Raw genomic sequence first — 21,867 nt, 5'->3', positions numbered from 1 at the left:
CTTACTGGAGAGCTGATGGCGTGCACCTGAACGCGGTGGGTAATGATATGTGGTGTTTGGCTATCCGTAGTGGCATTGAATTAAGCTTGAAGGTGTGGAGGGACATGAATGGCTAAGGTGTCAGGCCATTCGTGTTCGTGGCGGGGGTGGAGGTCCTCGAAGTCGGTGGAAATGGTAAATCGTGGTTCAATGGGGTGGGGATCTTGAGAGGTCCTGGACACCCCATGAGAGAATTTAACAAGGCGCGGTACGGTTATTCCGCGTGAGGTGGATTTATGGACCCCTGGCATGGGGGTGGGTTCGGTGGACCAGGATTGGTTGTTATCTATCCCTGAGCTGGTGCTTTACGGCTGGGGGTAAGACTCATCCTGGGCTGAACATTGTGGAGTTTTTGGGATACTGAGTTTTTTATAACTTTGGGGCTTCGAGGACCGCCCCTCCTATTCTGGGTTGTCATAAAAGTTCTGTTATCTTTTATTTAATAAAATGGCTGCTGTGGCCAATTAAATCCAACATATGTCTCCGTCTGCTGTTTTGAGTACGTTAGACGTTTATTCTTTAGATTGTTAAGAGATCTGTTTAAGGGGGTTGGGGTAATTTTTTCCAGGTCACAGAACTCACGTATACCCTATGTCAAGAAAGGCCGTACTGGGGGCCCACGGCACGTAAAGGGAGGCCGCCATGACGGGGTTACGTGGGACCTGGGGAGCTGGAGCAGTTAGAAGGGATACGGTGGTAAGGGGTTAACTGGGAACTTGAGGGGTGGCTTTAGGGGCATTTTTTTGAAAATAAGGGGTGGAACTAGGGGACTGTGGGGAGGGAGCACATAAAAAGGGGCACGCTCCTCACGCAGGCATCCATTTTAGGTGCCTGCGTGACAAGTGAGGAATCTCCCGCCCACCCTCCCTTTTTTGGTTAGGGTAATGGGGGGGGGTGAAGTCGGCATATGTGGGCTTTTGGAGTATTGTTTTAAGAGGCGTCTAAATGTATTTATTTTGTTATGTGAATGCTGTCAGGGTATTGTCACGGCAGTTGGCGGGGGTGGAGGTCCTCGAAGTCGGTGGAAATGGTAAATCGTGGTTCAATGGGGTGGGGATCTTGAGAGGTCCTGGACACCCCATGAGAGAATTTAACAAGGCGCGGTACGGTTATTCCGCGTGAGGTGGATTTATGGACCCCTGGCATGGGGGTGGGTTCGGTGGACCAGGATTGGTTGTTATCTATCCCTGAGCTGGTGCTTTACGGCTGGGGGTAAGACTCATCCTGGGCTGAACATTGTGGAGTTTTTGGGATACTGAGTTTTTTATAACTTTGGGGCTTCGAGGACCGCCCCTCCTATTCTGGGTTGTCATAAAAGTTCTGTTATCTTTTATTTAATAAAATGGCTGCTGTGGCCAATTAAATCCAACATATGTCTCCGTCTGCTGTTTTGAGTACGTTAGAAGTTTATTCTTTAGATTGTTAAGAGATCTGTTTAAGGGGGTTGGGGTAATTTTTTCCAGGTCACGGAACTCACGTATACCCTATGTCATGTGTTGCATGTTAAATTCTATGTATTAAGTGATACAGCGACTGAGAAGGTTCAGATATTTGCTTCCTCTCATTAGGACGTCAAGGGAATCTGTCAACAAATTTGATCTGTCTAAACTATTATATAAAAAGTCCTACCTGTATGCCTAATATGAGATGTGTTGTTGCTGAGAAATCATCTTTTATCACTTTATATAAGTGACCTCTTCCAGACTCTGGTGAGGATCCTGCATGGAAGATAACTCTGCCTCCAGGGATTATTATACATGAAGGAGAGATACCAGTGTGAGACAAGTCACTAACACAGAACATGAGAAATTACATTTGTCTTCTTGCAAACACATCTTTTGCAGCTCTCACAGCTCTGCTGTATTGTAACAATATTGTAGCCCTGTCTGCCTGTGAGTTGGAAGTGAAGCTAAGAGGAACCTGCAGATGTTTAAGTCACTCTATTATAATCACACACAGCTCTGCTGTGAGATCAGGAGAGCAGAGAGCAACCTTCACACTGGTATCTCTCCTTCATGTAAGATAAGCTCTGGATGCAGAGTTAACTTCCAGGCAGCATCCTCCCCAGAGTCTGGAAGAGCTTACGGTATTTATAAAAAGTGATAAAAGATTTCTCAACAAGGCATCAGATATGAGGCACATACGTAAGTAGGACTTTTTTCAGCATTCTATAACCTGTATTCCCATATTAAAGAGCTTATCGACTACTTTTATATTGATGACCTACCCTTAGGATCGGTCATCTTTGTGTGATCGGCTGGATTCCGACACTCTCACTGATCAGCTGTTATTTGTGTCAGCAATGGCTGCCGCCGGCAGGAAGTATTCACTTACCAACTGCTCCATGTGCTTGTAGTAGCTGCTGTTTGGTACTGCACATCCTCCTCCTTTCCAAATCAATAGGAGGCAGATGTGCGTACCATATGGCAGCCACTACAAGTAAGTGGAGCAGTTTGGCAATTGATTACTTCTTGGTGGGGGTGCTGGGTGTCAGACCCCGGCCGATCAGACATTGATGACCTATCCTAAGGATAGGTCATAAACGTAAAAGTAATGGACAACTTGGTCAACAGTTTAGATAAGTCAAATGTGACTCATTCTTGTTAAAAGCCACTAGATAATGGACAGATCTGCAGATTTGTATTTGTTTCAGTCTATCCATATTTTCAAGATCACTGATTGCTGCACTGATTGCTGTCATGAATGGAAACATTCATTTTTTTACTAGCAAAGGCTGAAATGAGCTTCTAACTATATATCAGTTGTGATGCAGCGGTAGGACCATACGCAGTGAAACGGCAGTGACCCAAGCAAGTTCAAGCAAAATGTTCCTTTATTCTGTTACTTCACACAGTCTATTAGCAATACACAGTAAACGGCTTCTTCATCCAGACCAATGGAAAATACACAGTACACGGCTTCTGTATGCAGTCCCTACACGGGCCAGACTTCCCTTTGTCCAGTTTCCCTGGGGCAACCACACGCCGTTACCAGGTCTGCCCCACACGCTATCCTCCAGATTGCAGCCTGGCAAACACAAGACAGTGTGGGACCCAGGGTGTCAGTCTCCTTGGTTCCTCTTGCCCCTGTGTTGCTCCACATAGACAGAGCTCTGCAGACAACTGCTCTATCTGCCTCCAAACCAACACTGACACACCTCCCCCACTACTACAGGGATTTTAATCAGTTTCTGCTTCACCATTCTAATTACAGCCACACCTGTGTCTGCAGTACGCCCTCATGGCCTCATTAATCCTCTGTGCGCGTTCTGGAGAGCACAAACAGCGCCCCCTAGCTGTAACAGGGGTCACTGCCTCACACAGTCTAGAGAAAGATTTGGAGAAGGATATGGACTGTAATACTGTGCTTCGTCTACAATTTGCCTGTCTTTATACAGCTTGATTTTTTTTTTGCACTAAAAACCAGAGTGGTTGCAGGAAAAGCGCTGAATACAATACAATACAATTGTGTTTTTACGTGCATTTTTGTGCAGAATTTTTCATTTGAAATGGTGAAAAGTGCTGTTTAAACACTAAAAGAATTGAAATACTGCGTCTTGGCAAAAATTCAGCAGTGTTCAAGATACACGTGGAAAAAAGAGTGTGTGCATGAGACTTCAGAAATGTAAAACCCTGCGTATATTACACACCAAATACTCTGCAAAAAAAGCCACATATACCCTTAGCTGGACTCTGTAATTCTTTTGTTCATTGACTGGAAGCGTAGATTTATACACTGTAAATATATATGTTTATACCGTGTTAGCCAGTAGATAGAACAATATTAAGATTTGAGAGTCCTCAGTGATATATACCTTTTAATGGCTAACTGAAAAGATGAAGATTGCCATTAAAAGCTCACAACTGAGGACTCTCAAATCTACTATATAATTGTCTAAGGTCCACTTCCGTCTTTCTGTCTGTCCTTCTGTCTGTCTGACTTTCTTTCTGTCACGGAAATCCCAAGTCGCTGATTGGTCGTAGCCTTTTTGCCGCGACCAATCAGCGACTTGGGATTTATCACTGAGGACTCTCAAATCTTAATATTGTTCTATCTAACACAATATAAAGATATATATTTACAGTGTATGTAAACCGCTATGTCATCATCTCGCGAGACCGCAATGCACTCTTGGGACCGGAGCATCGGTAAACGCCTCGGCTGGATCCGGGGGCTCTGTGAGGTGAGTATATGACTATTTTTCATTTTAATTCTTTTTTTTTTACAGGGATATGGTGCCCACATTGCTATATACTACGTGAGCTGTTACATACTGCATGGGCTGTGTTATATACTACATCTCTGTGCTATATACTATATGGGCTGTGCTATATACTACGTGGCTGTGGTATATATTACGTGGCTGGGCAATATACTACATCGCTGTGCTCTATACTATGTGGCCTGGGTTATATACTGTATGGGCAGTGTTATATACTACGTCTCTGTGCTATATACTACGTACTACGTAGCTGTGCTATATACGTGGCTGTGCAATATACTACGTGTCTGTGCTATATACTACGTGGCTGGGCAATATACTACGTGGCTGTGCTATATACTACGTGGCTGTGTTATATACTGCGTGGCTGTAAACTACATACATATTCTAGAATACACAATGCGTTCGAATCGGGCCACCATCTAGTCTTTAATATTTTTCACACTATGTAAGAAACTTTGGTTTTGATGGTGATTATGATTTAAGCCCTTTTAATCTAGACAACCCCTTTTTTCCTTAGGGTACCGTCACACAGTGGCATTTTGATCGCTACGACGGCACGATTTGTGACGTTTCAGTGATCTCGCTGGGTCTGACACGCTGCTGCGATCAGGGACCCCGCTGAGAATCGTACGTCGTAGCAGATCGTTTGAAACTTTCTTTCGTCGTCTAGTGTCCTGCTGTGGCGGCATGATCGCATGGTGTAACAAAGGTGTGCACGATATTGTATACGATGTGCGCATAGTAACCAACGGCTTCTACATCGCACATACGTCATGAAATTATCGCTCCAGCGTCGTACATTGCAAAGTGTGACAGCAGTCTACGACGCTGGAGCGATATTGTTACGATGCTGGAACGTCACGGATCGTGCCGTCGTAGCGATCAAAATGCCACTGTGTGACGGTACCCTTACACTACCATTTTATTGGCCATGGTAAATTATTTATTTTTACAGAGGTCAGTGTCTTTCCGGTTCAGTAACTTTCTCCCTACTGTGTTTCTGATATGGATCCGGCCATCTCCCAGATGGCGGCATTTCTGGGACAGTTGTAACAACTCTGACATTATTCTGGAAAGCTGAGGTCCTATAGAAAATAATTTCTTTCCTTCCATGTGGCTGCTCTGTGTTACATCGGGATCAGACTGTGATTCATTCCCGGGCATTCTGCCTAATTGTCGTCTCATTCTGGCTTTAGTTTGTTTAATCAACAATTGGAAGAGACCTTGAGGGCGCGCGCCCCTGCCTTTCCCCTGTATTTTCCCTTGGTTCTGGCTTAAAACTTTTTACGATACTTTTTTTCTTGTGGAGTAAAGAATTATCTCTGGCTGAACATTATTTATTTATTTTACTCACTGATATAGCACCATTAATTCCACAGCGCTTTACAGACATTGTGAGCACAGTCTAAATTCCCTTTCAGTATGTCTTTGGAGTGTGGGAGGAAACCGTGGAACCCTAAGGAAAACCTACATAAACATGAGGAGAACATACAAACTCCTAGCCGATGTTGTCCTTGGTTGGATTTGTACCAAGGATCCCAGTGCTGCAAGGCTGCAGTGCTAACCACTGAGCCACCGTGCTGCCCATTATAATATACAGCTCTGGCAAAAATTAGAGACCACTGCACAGTTTTATAAAACTCAGCTTCTCTACATGTCTCACAGCCATTCCATTCCAGTGTCAGTTGAATTCCAACCAGAGTACAGCTCATTCTACTTAATGTGCTTCTGATTAGGTGATCACCTGAACCAAATCTTATTTAACTAAGGAAAATATAAAAAACATTGCTGTGGTGTCCACAATCCTCTTGCAATAGGACAAGCTGGATAGCAAAACAAGTGCTAGTAATATCACAAAAGAAATAGGAATGAAAAAATAACTTTTAACAATGCCAAAGGAGTTGAAAAGAAAAGTCCTGAGTGAGGAAAAGAAGGGCTCAATTCTGGCTTTACTAGCAGAGGGACACAGTGAGCGTCATGTTGCCCCCATCCTTAAAATTTCTAAGACGCCAGTCCATTACAACAAGGTCAAGCAGTAGACATTGGCGACAACAAAGCTACAGACCGGCAGAGGGCGAAAACGACTCTCCACTGACCGGGATGACCGTCATCTTATTTGAATGTCACTCAGCAACCGCAGGATGACATCAAGTGACCTACAAAAGAAATGACCAATGACAGCTGGGGTGAAGTGCACGGCAAGAACAGTTTGTAACAGGCTCCTAGAGACAGGGCTCAAGTCATGTAAAGCGCCGGGCAGCCGGAAAGCAGAGCGGTGACGTCACCGCTCTGCTTTCCGGCCGCTGTGCTCACAGCCAGAGCAGAGAAGCACAGCGCCGGGGACAGACAGCGGAAGGTAAGTATGTAGTGGTTGTTTTTTTTACTTTAAAGATGGTAACCAGGGTAAACATCGGGTTACTAAGCGTGGCCCTGCGCTTAGTAACCCGATGTTTACCCTGGTTACCGGCATCGTTGGTCGCTGGAGAGCTGTCTGTGTGACAGCTCTCCAGCGACCAAACAGCGACGCTGCAGCGATCCGGATCGTTGTCGGTATCGCTGCAGCGTCGCTTAGTGTGACGGTACCTTTAGCTGCTCCTTGAGGTAGCACAGGGCCTCCCTTGGTTAAAGACTCTGGGTGGGTGGTTTATTGCATCATAAACCAGGAACCCAAACTGGTAACAAAAAACAGCCTGTCTGGCTGAAAAGAAAGTAACAAGTTCATACACAGTCTTGCCCAGTACTTCTGGGACAACACCTATGGCAGCTCTAACCAACTTTCAGTATGGAGATTTCCTTTCTCCACACAATACAGCCTGAGAAAAAAACTGTCTGGACATTTACCTCCCTCCAGCCACACCCTGGAGGTGGAGATATGGTGGGTAGGCCTTCCGCCCATCTCTGACCTAACCCACCATGAAAGCCAGGCCCATATAGTGACTGGATTGCTCTCCGCACATATCATGCTGCAGAAAACACTTATGGCTTTTTCACATCACCCCTCATGTATGACACCAGTGACCCTGTCACAATATATATATATATATGTGAGCTGTGGCAAATTTTACTGTGTCAGCGTAGTGTCCAGAGGCTGGAGGCGCTACCAGGAGACAGGCCAGTACACCAGGAGACATAGAGGGGGCCGTAGAAGGGCAACAACCCAGCAGCAAGAACGCTACCTCAGCCTTTGTGCAAGCAGGAACAGGAGGAGCACTGCCAAAGCCTTGCAAAATGACCTCCAGCAGGCCACAAATGTGCATATGTCTGCACAAATGGTTAGAAACCACTCCATGAGGATGGTCTGAGTGCCCGACGTCCACAGATGGGGGTTGTGCTCATAGCCCAACACCATGCAGGACTCTTGGCATTTGCCACAGAACACCAGGATTGGCAAATTTGCCACTGGCGCCCTGTCCTTTTCACAGATGAAAGCAGGTTCACACTGAGCACATGTGACAGATGTGACAGAGTCTGGAGACGCCATGGAGAGCGATCTGCCTGCAACATCTTTCAGCATGACCGGTTTGGCAGTGGGTCAGAAATGGTGTGGGGTGGCAGTTTTTTGGAGGGCCGCACAGCCCTCCATATGCTCGCCAGAAGTAGCCTGACTGCCATTAGGTACCGAGATGAGATCGTCAGACCCCTTGTGAGACCATATGCTGGTGCGGTTGGCCCTTGGTTCCTCCTAATGCAGGACAATGCCAGACCTCGTGTGGCTGGAGTGTGTCAGCAGTTCCTGCAAGATGAAGGCATTGAAGCTATGGACTGGCCCTCCCATTCCCCAGACCTGAATCCCATTGAGCACATTTGGGACATCATGTCTCGCACCATCTACCAACGTCACATTGCACCACAGACTGTCCAGGAGTTGGAGGATGCTTTAGTCCAGGTCTGGGAGGAGATCCCTCAGGAGACCATCCGCCGCCTCATCAGGAGCATGCCCAGGCATTGTAGGGAGCTCATACAGGCACGTGGAGGCCACACACACTATTGAGCATCATTTCCTTGTCGTGAGGCATTTCCACTGAAGTTGGATCAGCCTGTTACTTCATTTTCCACTTTAATTTTGAGCATCATTCCAACTCCAGACCACCGTGGGATATTAGTTGTGATTTACATTGATCATTTTTAGGTTTTATTGTTCTCAGCACATTCCACTATGTAATGATTAAAGATTTACAACTGGAATATTTCATTCAGTGATATCTAGGATGTGGGAATTTAGTGTTCCCTTTATTTTGTTTAAGCATTATGTGTGTGTGTGTATATATATATATATATATATATATATCTATATAATCGTCTAAGGGGTACTTCAGTCTGTCTGTCTGTAACAGAAATCCTGCGTCGCTGATTGGTCACGGCCGGTCACAGTCTGGCCGCAAATTCGCCCCTTCCTACTCTGTCAGTGCCCCCTCCATACTCCCCTCCAGTCAGCGCTCACACAGGGTTAATGGCTGCGTTACACCGTGTTATGCCGTGGTGTAACGCAGTCCGTTAACGCTGCTATTAACCCCGTGTGACGAACTTTTTTACTATTGATGCTGCCTATGCAGCATCAATAGTAAAAAGATCTAATGTTAAAAATAATAATAAAAAAAAATCATTATATTCTCACCTTTCCCGCTCCTTGCAACGCTCCGGTCCATGCATTGCGGTCTCCCGAGATGATGACGTATCTACGTCATCATCTCGCGAGACCGCAATGCATTCTTGGGAACGAAGCGTCACGAGGAGCATCGCTAAACGTCTGGCCTGGATTCGGGGGCCGCCGGAAGGTGAGTATATAACTATTTTTTCTTTTTTTTTAACAGGGATATGGTGCCCACATTGCTATATACTACGTGGGCTGTGTTAGATATGTGGGCTGTGTTATATACTGCATGGGCTGTGTTATATACTACATCTCTGTTCTATATACTACGTGGCTGTGCAATATATTACGTGGGCTGTGCTATATACTACGTACCTGTGCAATATACTGCGTGGCCTGTTATATACTGTGTGAGCAGTGCTATGTACTACATGGGCTGTGCTATATACTACGTGGCTGTGCAATATACTACTTGGGCTGTGCTATATACTACATAGCTGTGCAATATACTACATGGCCTGTGTTATGTACTGCGTGGGCTGTGCTATATACTACGTGGCTGTGTTATATACTACGTGGGCTGTGCTATATACTACGTAGCTGTGCAATATACGTGGCTGGGCAATATACTACGTGGCTGGGCAATATACTACGTGGCTGTGTTATATACTACGTGGCCTGTGTTATATACTACGTGGGCTGTGTTATATACTACGTGGGCTGTGCTATATACTACGTGGGCTGTGTTATACACTGTGTGGGCTGTGCTATATACTACGTGGCTGTGCTATATACTACGTGGCTGTGCTATATACTACGTGGGCCCTCAAAAACCTGGAGCAGGCCCTGGCATCACTGATTGGTCACGCCCGGCCGGCCACGAACAATCAGCAACAGGCGCAGAATTGGCGCGGAATTTGAACCACGCTTCGCTAATTGGTCGCACCCGGGCGGCCACGAACAATCAGCAACAGGCACTGAATTAGCGCGGAATTTGGACCACGCTTCGCTAATTGGTCGCACCCGGCCAGCCGAATCTTGTGTATAAATTGCATTATTCTGAAAACTTAATAAAAAAAGTATTGGACACATGAAGAAATAGACAGGTGCAAAAAAATATGGAAAGTCATGACACCAACTGAAATCTATCAGTAATTGGAAAGCAATCCTGCCACTTAGTGAAAAATAATATCAGTTGTTTCATCTGATGATCTAAAAAAGGTGTCTCATTACCAAGTTGCGACACAGGAAACATATCATGATGGGTAAAACTAGTGAGCTGTCTCAAGACTTTCACAACTTTATTGTTGCAAAACATACTGATGACATTGGTTACATAAAAATTTCTAAACCTCTGAAGGTCCCAGTGAGCACTATTGGCTTCATAATCCAGAAGTAGAAAGAACATCATTTTACCATGATTTCAGACAGATGAGTGAAAAGCATTACCAGAGGAGTTGTCCAAGAGCTACCTGTGGAGAGCTACAGAAAGACCTGGACATCAGCAAGTACAATTGTTTAAAAGAAAACTATAAGTAATGTACTCAGCTACCATGGCCTGTATGCATGCTCACCACGCAAGACTCCATTTCTGAACAAAAAGCATATTCAAGTGCTTTTAAAGTTTGTTCAACAACATTTAGACAAGCCTGTGAAATACTGGGAGAATATAGTCTGGTCAGATGAGACCAAAATTGATCTCTTTTGATGCCATAATAGACACCATGTTTGGAGGCATATCACCCCAAGGACAGCATACCAACGGTGAAGTTAGGTGGCGGGAACATCATATTCCATACTGGCACTGGCAAACTTCATTTAATTGAAGGAAGGATGAATGAACAAATGTATCAAGATATTCTTGATAAAAATCTTCTGCCATCTACCAGGATGATGAAGATGAAACGAGGGTGAACAATTCAGAAAGACAATTATCCCAAATTCTCAGCAAAGGAAACTCTATCCATTTCAGAGAAAGAAAATAAAGCTCATAGAATGGCTTTGTCAATCACTGGACCTGAATTCAATAAAAAGTGTATGGAAGGACCTAAAGCTCAGAGTCCATAGACGGAGCCCACGGGACCTTCAGGAGGTGAAGAGAGTTTGTATGGAAGAAAGGGCCAAAATCACACCTGAGCAATGTATGACACTAGTTTCTCCATACAGGAGGCATCTTGAAGCTGTCTCCACCAACAAAGGCATTGGTATTGTAGTATTAAATACATTTCAGTAAGCGTGTTCAATACTTTTTCCCTGTTTCATTTCTCATTATTACACATAACTTAATTCATGGACATTTATGGTTTGATTTATTTGCATGTGTAGATTGGATGGGTTGTTACTGACATCTGGTGAAAATTTCATGTCAATAGCACCTTTAGAAATATATTTATTCAGAAATTTGTTGATGTATTCAATACTTATTTCACCCGCTGTACTATACGGAGTCGCCTCAAGAAACAGAGGAGACTGGGGAGGGTGTGCGGGACATACTAGATAAGGGGCAGGCTCTCCTCCTCTTAGATCTTAGCCACCTTCTTATCCTCTTCTTCTTTCCTTATCCTCATTTCTTTTTATATAGCTCGTCTTCTTTGTCTAAATTCATTTTTTCACTGCTCCCTTTATTCTCTTTTTATGCGTCCCTGTTTTCATATCTACTTTCCTTCTTTGTCTATTCCCTGATTTTCTTCCTGTCTTCCTTTCGTCCTCAATTGTCTCCTGATTCTTCCTCTTTCCATCTTCCATTATTTCCTTTTTTTCTCTGTACTTCCTCTTATCTTCCCTTCATCTGTTTCTCCCTTCCTCTTTGTTTTTTTCTTTTTCTTCTTTTCCCTTTCCTCTTCCTCTCGTTTCCCTGCATGTGTAACAACTGTCAAACAGCGACAAGACATGCAGCAGTAGGGACTCAAACATGCTTTTCGAACACACAAAAGACACTCGGTTAGCACACAAGCATGCTCTGATAACACCTTATCTGAGCATGTTCGCTCATCACTAATGATAACCAACCATCTCCCGGCAAGGGGTAATTTTGATTTTTGTCTTTTCCCTTGTTAGAAGCTTAGAAACAAGGCTCTGAGAATACTCCTCATTATTCTACTTACTAAATATCTTCACTAATATATACAGTGGGGAAAAAAGTATTTAGTCAGCCACCAATTGTGCAAGTTCTCCCACTTAAAAAGATGAGAGAGGCCTGTAATTGACATCATAGGTAGACCACAACTATGAGAGTCAAAATGAGAAAACAAATCCAGAAAATCACCTTGTCTTGATTTGGCAAGATTTATTTTGCAAGTTATGGAGGAAAATAAATATTTGGTCATTAACAAAAGTTCATCTCAATATATTGTTATATATCCTTTGTTGGCAATGACAGAGGTCAAACATTTTTTGTAAGTCTTCTCAAGGTTGGCACACACTGTTGGTGGTATGTTGGCCCATTCCTCCATGCAGATGTCCTCTAGAGCAGTGATGTTTTGGGCCTGTCACTGGGCAACACGGACTTTCAAATTCCTTCAAAGCTTTTCTATGGGATTGAGATCTGGAGACTGACTAGGCCACTCCAGGACCTTTATATGCTTCTTACGAAGCCACTCCTTCGTTGTCCTGGTGGTTGCTTGGGATCATTATCATGCTGAAAGATCCATCCACGTTTCATCTTTAATGCCCCTGCTGATGGAATGAGGTATGCACTCAAAAAACATGGCCATTCTTTCATTTACACGGATCAGTCGTTCTGGTCCCTTTGCCATCCCCATGCTTCACAGTAGGTATGGTGTTCTTTGGATGCAACTCAGCATTCTCTCTCCTCCAAACACGACGAGATTTGTTTCTACCAAACAGTTCTACTTTGGTTTCATCAGATCGTATGACATTTTCCCAATACTCTTCTGGATAATCCAAATCCAGACGGGCCCAGACATGTACTGGCTTAAGCAGAGGGACACGTCTGGCACTGTAGGATTTGAGTCCTTGGCGGTGTAGTGTGTTACTGATCATAGTTATTAAGGTTGAAGGAAGACTATAAGTCCATCTAGTTCAACCCATAGCTTAACCTAACATGCCCTAACATGTTGATCCAGAGGAAGGCAAAAAAAAACCATGTGGCAAAGAGTAAGCTCCACATTGGGGAAAAATTCCTTCCCTACTCCACATACGGCAATCAGACTAGTTCCCTGGATCAACACCCTATCAAGGAATCTAGTGTATATACCCTGTAACATTATACTTTTCCAGAAAGGTATCCAGTCCCCTCTTAAAGTTAAGTAATGAATCACTCATTACAACATCATACGGCAGAGAGTTCCATAGTCTCACTGCTCTTACAGTAAAGAATCCGCGTCTGTTATTATGCTTAAACCTTTTTTCCTCCAAACGCAGAGGATGCCCCCTTGTCCCTGTTTCAGGTCTATGATTAGCCTTTGTTACAGTGGTCCCAGCTCTATGCATGTCATTCACTAGGCCCCCTCCCCGTGTGGTTCTGGGATTTCTGCTCACTGTTCTTGTGATCATTTTGACCCCATGGGGTGAGATCTTGCGTGGAGCCCCAGATTGAGGGAGATTATCAGTGGTCTTGTATGTCTTCCAATTTCTTATTATTGATTCCACAGTTGATTTCGTCATACCAAGCTGCTTGCTTATCGCAGATTCAGTCTTCCCAGTCTGGTGCAGGGCTACAATTTTGTTTCTGGTGTCATTTGACAGCTCTTTGGTCTTCACCATAGTGGAGTTTGTACAGTAGTGTGACTGAGGATGTGGACAGGTGTCTTTTATACTGATAACAAGTTCAAACAGGAGCCATTACTACAGATAATGAGTGGAGGACAGAGGAGCCTCTTAAAGAAGAAGTTACAGGTCTGTGAGAGCCAGAAATCTTGCATGTTTTAGGTGACCAAATACTTATTTTCCACCATAATTTGAAAAATAAAACTTGCCAAATCAGACAAAGTCATTTTCTGGATTGTTTTCTCATTTTGACGCTCATAGTTGTGGTCTACCTATGATGTCAATTACAGGCCTCTCTCATCTTTTTAAGTGGGAGAACTTGCATTTGAACTTGGTGGCTGACTAAATACTTTCTTTTCTTGCTGTAGCCATATTATAAGGTACAGTGAGGAAAAGAAAGTTCCAATAGGAAAGACAGTGACGTAGATCAGTGATATTCAGTGTATATTTGTAAATATACACCAGGATATTTTCTTGTTGTTCTTCTTCCTCATCTTCTTTTACCTCATCATCTTATTCTTCGCCCTCTTCTACCTCATCCTCTTCTTACTTGTCCTGTTTCTCATCCTCTTTTTCCTCATCCTCTTCTTCCGTCGCTTATTCTTATTCTTCCTCTTCTGATTATTTATTTTCATCCACTTTTTTTTTCCATTTTCTACTACCTCTTCTTCCTCTTATTTCATTTCTGCTGTTTGTGAATTTCTCTATCATGAGATCTGGGATGACTCTGGGTATCGGTATTAAAATACAATTGTTTCCAGATATTTTCCCGTATGTTCAGTGTCAAACAATAACCTGTATCTGACAGAACATATAATGTTACAATGGTTGTGGCTAGCATATTGCTCAATATGTGTTAACCTGAGGTCTTTTCATTGACTTTGTGAATCCTATATGTTTAATTTCTTTTTGTTTTCTTGTCTGTCAGGGTGATATTCAACAGCTGTTAATTGTCTCGGATCATCGCGCAGCATTCGATTATTGTGAACACTACAGCCCTGACTGTGACACGGCCGCTCCCGACACCCCCCAATCTCAGGACCCCAACCAAGATGAATATGTAAGTCCCCACTAATGTGATGGCGAGTTTCTTTTATGTACAAGACCCCAATCTCCCCATAGTGTTGGTGAGAAGGGACATCATGTTAGAATTAATGCTTCTCTGTAACCTCTGTTTAGCGTTTGACGCCTCAACTGGGAACTTGCGGTTACTTTTCTGTTAATTTTCATTAGTATCCAGAAGCTGCAGAAGGGGATGAAGGCTACTATTATGAATACCCATATTATGAAGACGAGACAACCGCTACTGTCAAGCCCACCAAAGCAACAGGCGAGGAAGTCGTACGACCGCAACCAGACTTTGAAGAGGTAAAATTATTTCCTTTTTTTTGGTGCTCATTTCTGCCTTAGATAATAATAATAATAATCTAAGTCATTTACTGCTTCACTGCAATTCATGGCAACACTGTCATTTATCGTACACCCTTCCTTTTTTATTCTCAATTTTTAATTTTCTTGTTTTTCAATGCAATAGTGAGCGTGTGCTTTGGCTATTGTATAAATTAACAAGTAAATATAGATTTGGCACTCAAATTTGCAGTAAATGAAACAAATTATTTAATGGCAATGCAATTAGTTGTTAACATTTCGGTCCTAACATTAGACCTTCATTAGAACTGATTGCCATGTGGAATTTTTTTTAATTCTCTGTCAGATAGCAGTGCTCCGGTAATTGCACTCTGCGTCATTGAGGAATGGCTCATGCTATAAATTAGGTCATTCCTTGGCTTATAGTTGGAATGGTGGATGGAAGAAAAATTGTCTTGAGAGGATGGAACAACCTGGGTCATAGTGACTGTGGTTCATTGTGTCAGAATCTGCACCCATCCAGGGATCCTCTTGGACTTATTTGGCTTCCGATCTACTGTAATAGCAGTTATTAATCCTGATCACTGATTGGAGGCTTGCCGAATTTTGTGGATCTTATATTCTATGTTGATTATGACTTTTCAGGAAGAAACTCCCGCAACCACTGAAGCCCCTGCTATTGTAATTACCGAAGCTGCAATTGTAGAAACCATCGTGGACAGGAAAGTGGTGGACCCAACAACATATGAGTATAACTATGGTAATAATGAATACTACTACACCCCACAACCAGATGAAGAAACCATCTATTCCGAAGGAGAGGGGACGGAGGAAAAAGAAACCATAGATGAAACTTTCATTGATAGAAAAGTGGAAGTTGTTACCAGCATTGTGACCGTCATCAGCAACTCGAGTGTAAGTTGTGTGAGCGTTTGCTACTGGCCCTGGGATTTGTGGCGTTTTATATTATCGTTCATTAGATTAATGTTGGTCGAACCTTCAGATTTCAGTGCGACCAGCGACCATCTAAGGTGAGTGATGTTTTCCATTTTCCAGGCATCTTTTATCGGCTGACTTTCCTCTCCTCATTGAGTATACTTACAAATGGGGCCAAAACAAATTGTTGGCCTGCTGTTATCTTTAATCTTGTGCAACTATTTATATTAGTATTCATTTAGCCAATTTATGCAACAAATAATATATCTCTTGTTAGTTTGTGTATGCAGCGCCATAGTAGCTCAGGGGCTCAGTGGTAACAGACTGCAAACCTAAGCCATGTAGTCTGATTGTATAGTGGAGATGAAGCAGCCACCAACATCATGGCCGCCCCTCTATAGTCGCCATATTGGCGACTGCTACATCTGTTTCACCATTTTCTATTCTCTTCGATCTACCTCTTCTGTAGGGGCAGAGGGGATATAGCAACCTGACTCTGGAATCAGATTACTTAGGGTTACGGGTTACATTTTTAATTGCACCAATCTTCAGTCCTTATTCCTATGAAGCTATAGTACAAATCTCATATGGGGTCTTTCTTCTGACTGGTATACTTTGTCCTTACATTTCAGGGTAACTCAGAAAGTGGTGCAGGATCCAGGCGCCAAGAAAACATTGATGAAGGATTCACGGAGGAGACCGTGGACAGCTATGATACCATGTATGAGTACCCAGATATCATTTCATCTGAGTCTGATATAAAGGGCTCTCCTGCCATTACAATCGATGACTACGAGGTAATGCTGCACTCCAACTTATGTTATTTATTAGTTCTGTAAGAAATGTCAAGCTCGTTTTTGTAGATAAACTTCTGAAGCCATTTGCATCTTTTACACTTTAAATAGCAGAAAAAATGTGTGAAATCGTGACTTAGCATGATAGATCTTTAGGGTTACATACTATTGAGACATAACATAGCAATGCGTAATGTATGGAGATGAGCGAATCGATTTGCAGGATCCTAGTCCAGTGGCCACCTAATGGGAGCCTTTCGAACCTCCTCCTGTCTGTTGGCATCCCCAGCACCTCTTCTGAATCGTAGACCTGGTATATTGACATGCGTGCGTCATGCGTGCGTCATTGGGGCAGCACGGTGGCGCAGTGGTTAGCACAGCAGCCTTGCAGCGCTGGAGTCCTGGGTTCAAACCCCACTAAGGACAACATCTGTTTGCGTGGGTTTCCTCCGGGTTCTCCGGTTTCCTCCCACATTCCAAAGACATACTGATAGGGAATTTAGATTGTGAGCCCCAACAGGGACAGTGATGATAATGTGTGCAAAAAACTGTAAAGCGCTGCGGAATATGTTAGCGCTATATAAAAATAAAGATTAATATTATTATGCTGCAAACATGTCGTCATGCCAGGTCTACAAATCTGGAGAGGCGCCGTGGAAATTCCAGCAGGCGAGAGTAGGATCGCAGTTTCCGGTCCAGAGACCATGGACTATCATTGTGGCCATGGGATATGGTTCCTGAGAATTGATTCGCTCTTTTCTGGTTCTATGGAGGATGCGATTCTGGAAGACCTGCTCATTTTTTTGCAGTCGCCTCTCCTACTGGGGTTTATAGCAATCTACATTGATGGCATCCATGCTTAGCTACTGTAATAGTGCCCTCTGCAGGTCAGAAGACAGTTCTGCACTTTCCTGAAGTTCATTATTTCTGAAGAATTGGAGATTGTGTTTATTGCCATGAATGCAATGTGGTTATATTCTTGTTACCAGTAGCTGCTGACCAGAACGGCGGCGTTATAGAAGTCCTCCAAAAATGTTTCTTATCTAAAAGGGAAAGAATAGAGCAGAATTATTTTGTGGACTTCATTTAACTGTTCCTGCTTTTTTCAGGTAGGAGGAGGTGCAAGAGGCGAGAAGGGACAAAAGGGAGAACCAGCCATTATCGAGCCGGTATGTTCCTGCTCCATTCATGTGATTTTCTGCTGTACTTTTCACATCTAGCATGAATTGTCTCATAAAGCGAGAGTCATGGTTCCCGGATTAGAAAATGATACTAGGTGAAACAGGAGAACATTGACTATTCCTGCCAAACAAAGATACATTTTTTTGCCAAAAGATTGTTTTTCTGGACACAATAGTGCCCCCTAATGGCAGGTGTAGACTTTTCAAATAAAAAAAAAAAAAGCAATAACAAATAAAACAAAACTGCCCCTGCCATCCTCATCTTCAGTCGCTTCAATCTACACCCAAGACATTTACAAATACGATCTTATGTGTTCATCAGCCACAATAGATCAGCCACAACCCCTTTGCTCGGCCACCAGCCATCTCGCCTGTCTCTCCCATTTATAGGAGCGCTCTTGTGCTCTCCTAGAAAGCTGCAGACTCTCATCTCTTAGATAACAAAGGGATCTGCAGTCCAAAATCGGACACACCAAATCCTGATGTCCCTCTACATCATTTATCAGCGGAGGGTCGAGAGGCCCCCATGCACATGAGTATGAGTGGCTGGTATCGGTCGGTTAAGTCTAACTAGTATTGGAACCTTTGTGTGTATAGGGCTCAGGTCACCCCTGTAGTCTGGCTGTTGTGTATATCAGATGCTTTTACAGGGCCACATTTACCTGACGGGGACTAAAATAGTGTCTTCCTGGCCTCCATTGGACTGTTATTCATTGGTATATCACTTATATAATGTAGCACAGACTCCAGCATTCTTACATATAGGGTCTTCCAGCGTCAAGTATGCAACTCACACCCATTGTAGGTATACTCTGGAGAACAATGCCTCCGACAGAGCCTAAGGGTTGGTTTACGTGCATAGAAAAGCAGCACAATACGACCATTGATCAATCAGTAAGTTTTTACTGATTGGCGGTCGTTTAATAGCCTATTTACAGGCAGACCAAAGTAAACGATGCACACTGATCCCTCTATACTGGATCGCTCAGTGCACAGGCGGCCATAGTTCTCGGCAGCGCGAGTCCTGATTACACAGAATGATGATTTTTTTTGTGCTGCACAGAAAATCATCTCACCCTGTGAACAACCCCTTTGCTCATTTGTTGGGTAATTGGCAGCTTATTTACATGGCAAGATAATTGTGAAACGGGCATTTTTTACAACTCTCGGTCATTATTATCTTGTAGCTGTGAGGTAATAATGGAGTCACTCATCCTTCACCTTTACATTAGGTAATGTAAACTTTTGGCTCCCGTCTTGTTGGCAAGAGGTTTTCCTGATGCAGTTAAGGCCAAGCAAGAAAACAACAGAATAAATACGGTATTGTCCAGGATCCTAGATGTTTCCTGGGAGAAGCAGCGATTGTCCTACAGAGAGGGGTCTCTAGGTCTCCAGCAGTCTGCATAGAGTACATTGCATCCATATAGTCATAGGTGCACGTGGTTTGTCTGTTTTAGTTATATAGTAAATTGGAAGAGTTGAAGGAAAATTGCGATTAAGCCACATACATACTATAATGAATCACTGAATAAGCCCCTGTTCTCCGCATTCCTCAGCGCTGTCCCCAGACTCCTCACTCTGGGATCATCACTCTCTGAATGGCTTTACAGCTGCCTGGAATTTGTTGGGAGGTTGTGTGTTTTCCCAGTGATGGATCTCTCACCAGTAAACAGTCAAACAGATGACCGTGATGGTGCTGGTAGTTGGGGGTGGAGTGACTTTTGTGTTAAACACTAAGCACATGTTTATTCTGCCACCCACGGAGAATACGGAGGCCTGAACACAACCTTATTGAGAGCCAATTCTTGGGTTTTAATGATTTATGCTCAATAAATAGTCTACATCAAACATGGGATTGCTGCTCAATACAAAGACAAAGATAATGACTACAGACAGGGACACGTTTGAGATGGACGGGGACAAAATGGAAGTTCACGCAAGATGCAGCGACAACACCGGAAGTCAATAGGAGGATAGCTATGGGCAAAGCAACAATGAAGTCACTGGACAAGGTCTTGATATTGAGGAACATTGCACTGGCGACGAAGACCCGGCTCGTACATAGTCTGGTCTTTTCTGTAGTAACATATGGATGCAAAACCTGGATGATAAAGATACAATACAGAAGAAGAATTAACGCCTTCAAAATGTGGTGATGGAGAAGGATGTTATCAATATCATGGATGGCAAAAAGGACAAACAAATCAGTCTTGGTACAAATCAAACCTGACATGTCAGTCAAAGCAAGGTTCACCAAGCTACAACTTGTCTATTTTGGACTCATCATACGAAGAGAGCAATCACTGGAGAAGGACATCATGGTCGGAAGAATAGAAGGAACCAGGATACGAGGAAGACCAGCAACCAGATGGCTTGATGCTATCAAGATAACTTTGAAGAAGACCCTGGTGGATCTATCTAGGCTTGCACAAGATCACTCTTCCTACAGATCATTCATCCATCAAGTCATCATGGCTTGGGTTCAAACCGAAGGCTGCTAAATAGTGTAAAATAGACCCTTTCAGCTGTTGTAGGGGGTCTTTACTCAACCAACAGGGAATCATTGTCCTGAAATGCAGCTTAATTATTGTACCATGATAGGTTAGATTTTGTATTATAATTCCCTACTTTTTGAGGCCTCTGCTTGATGCTAGTGAATGTCTTTATGTAGAGACTGCTAATGTATCCTTACCAAATACTTATCACAGCTGAGCTGCAACTTTTCACTTTTTTTTTACTTTTTCAGCGATACACTCTGGACTCTTGGCTGGTATACTTTACCTGCACTGATGCTGGGTGATGATACATGTAATGTCATCCATATTTGTAGTCACAAAGCTTTAGGCCAGGTTCAGACAGGTGTACAAACAATTGTGACAGTCATGCCCACAACTTACAGATGGGTGCTCATGTGCATCTCTGGTGGGTGCCTTCTGTCATACATGTGTACAAGATATGATTTTACTTTTCTGGTTGTACCATCACCCAGTTTCTTAGAACAATGGCTATAATTGGTTTGTGTGCTGATGGACTCCAAAGCTAGGTTTACACAGAGTGTTTTCTACATAAAATTTTCTAGCTGTCAAAGAAACAATTTTTTTTGTGCGGTTTTGATGCTTTTTTATTTTAGTGTGTCTTTCGGTATGCATTTTGTTGTAGGTGTTGACCAGTACTTTTTCTTGATACCCTATCCGTGAAATGGGTCATCAATATCAGATTGTGGTGGTGTGACACCCGACACATTCTCCGGCCAGCTGTTCCTGGCGCAGGTTACTGCACATCCGCCTGTATTTCAGTGATAGCTCATCAATATAAGTACTGGACAACCCTTTAATTAGAATATGGATGTATCAATATAGTGTTTTTGATCGTTTCTGCTGCAAAAACAGCACGAAAGACACATATTGGTAGTGATTTACTAGCAAAAAAGTTCCAAATAATCAACATGATGCATTTAACACATTACAAACCGCGTAGAGAAAACACGGCGTGGGCTCTATAGGCGGATTGTGTCAAATGAATGTGAATTATGTTATAAGCAGATTTGAAATGAGTTTTTTTTTTCATTGAATTGGCACCAAAATCTGCATCAAAGGACGCCAAGTGGACACCGCCCTATAGATGTCACTGAATGTGAGATCGAGCTGATTGTTTTGGGCTTTTCTGGTATCTTATGTCTATAAGGATTATGTCCAAGCTCTCCACTCTAAATACTTAGCGTCCTTTTCAGCTTTCTTATGGTCCTAATATCTTTTTCTTGTTACGTCTGCCTTTTTACTTGTTAATAATTGCAGATTATGTCTATAAGCCACAGAATTTAGCCTGTGCGATGTCGGGAACGCACAATACTAAGTTAATCTTTAAGTGCTGTGCTCAGGTGATGAGTCCATTACTGCAGCAAGGAAAATATGTATTTCCCTCTCTTCTGCCTGTGAATATGTATACTGATAACTGCTTGGAAATAACAGCATAACCCAAAGCACAACATTCATACTATAACCCCCA

General features: G+C 43.1%; 1 protein-coding gene across 2 annotated transcripts in view; it reads left to right on the top strand.

Annotated features, from left to right (window-relative positions):
* COL5A1 (collagen type V alpha 1 chain) overlaps positions 1-21,867 on the top strand; it is a 236,137-nt gene that overhangs the window by 101,951 nt on the left and 112,319 nt on the right. For both annotated transcript variants that reach the window (XM_069747489.1, XM_069747488.1), the window contains exons 5-9: positions 14,512-14,643; positions 14,817-14,951; positions 15,597-15,866; positions 16,520-16,684; positions 17,791-17,850. In XM_069747489.1, coding sequence (XP_069603590.1) covers positions 14,512-14,643; positions 14,817-14,951; positions 15,597-15,866; positions 16,520-16,684; positions 17,791-17,850 — 762 coding nt within the window. The remainder of the gene's footprint in view (positions 1-14,511; positions 14,644-14,816; positions 14,952-15,596; positions 15,867-16,519; positions 16,685-17,790; positions 17,851-21,867) is intronic.

This window comes from Ranitomeya imitator, chromosome 2, assembly GCF_032444005.1.
Source record: "Ranitomeya imitator isolate aRanImi1 chromosome 2, aRanImi1.pri, whole genome shotgun sequence".
NCBI classification, from domain to species: Eukaryota; Metazoa; Chordata; class Amphibia; order Anura; family Dendrobatidae; genus Ranitomeya; species Ranitomeya imitator.
Note: the sequence above shows the minus strand (reverse complement) of the source record. Positions and strands in the feature narration are given on the sequence as shown.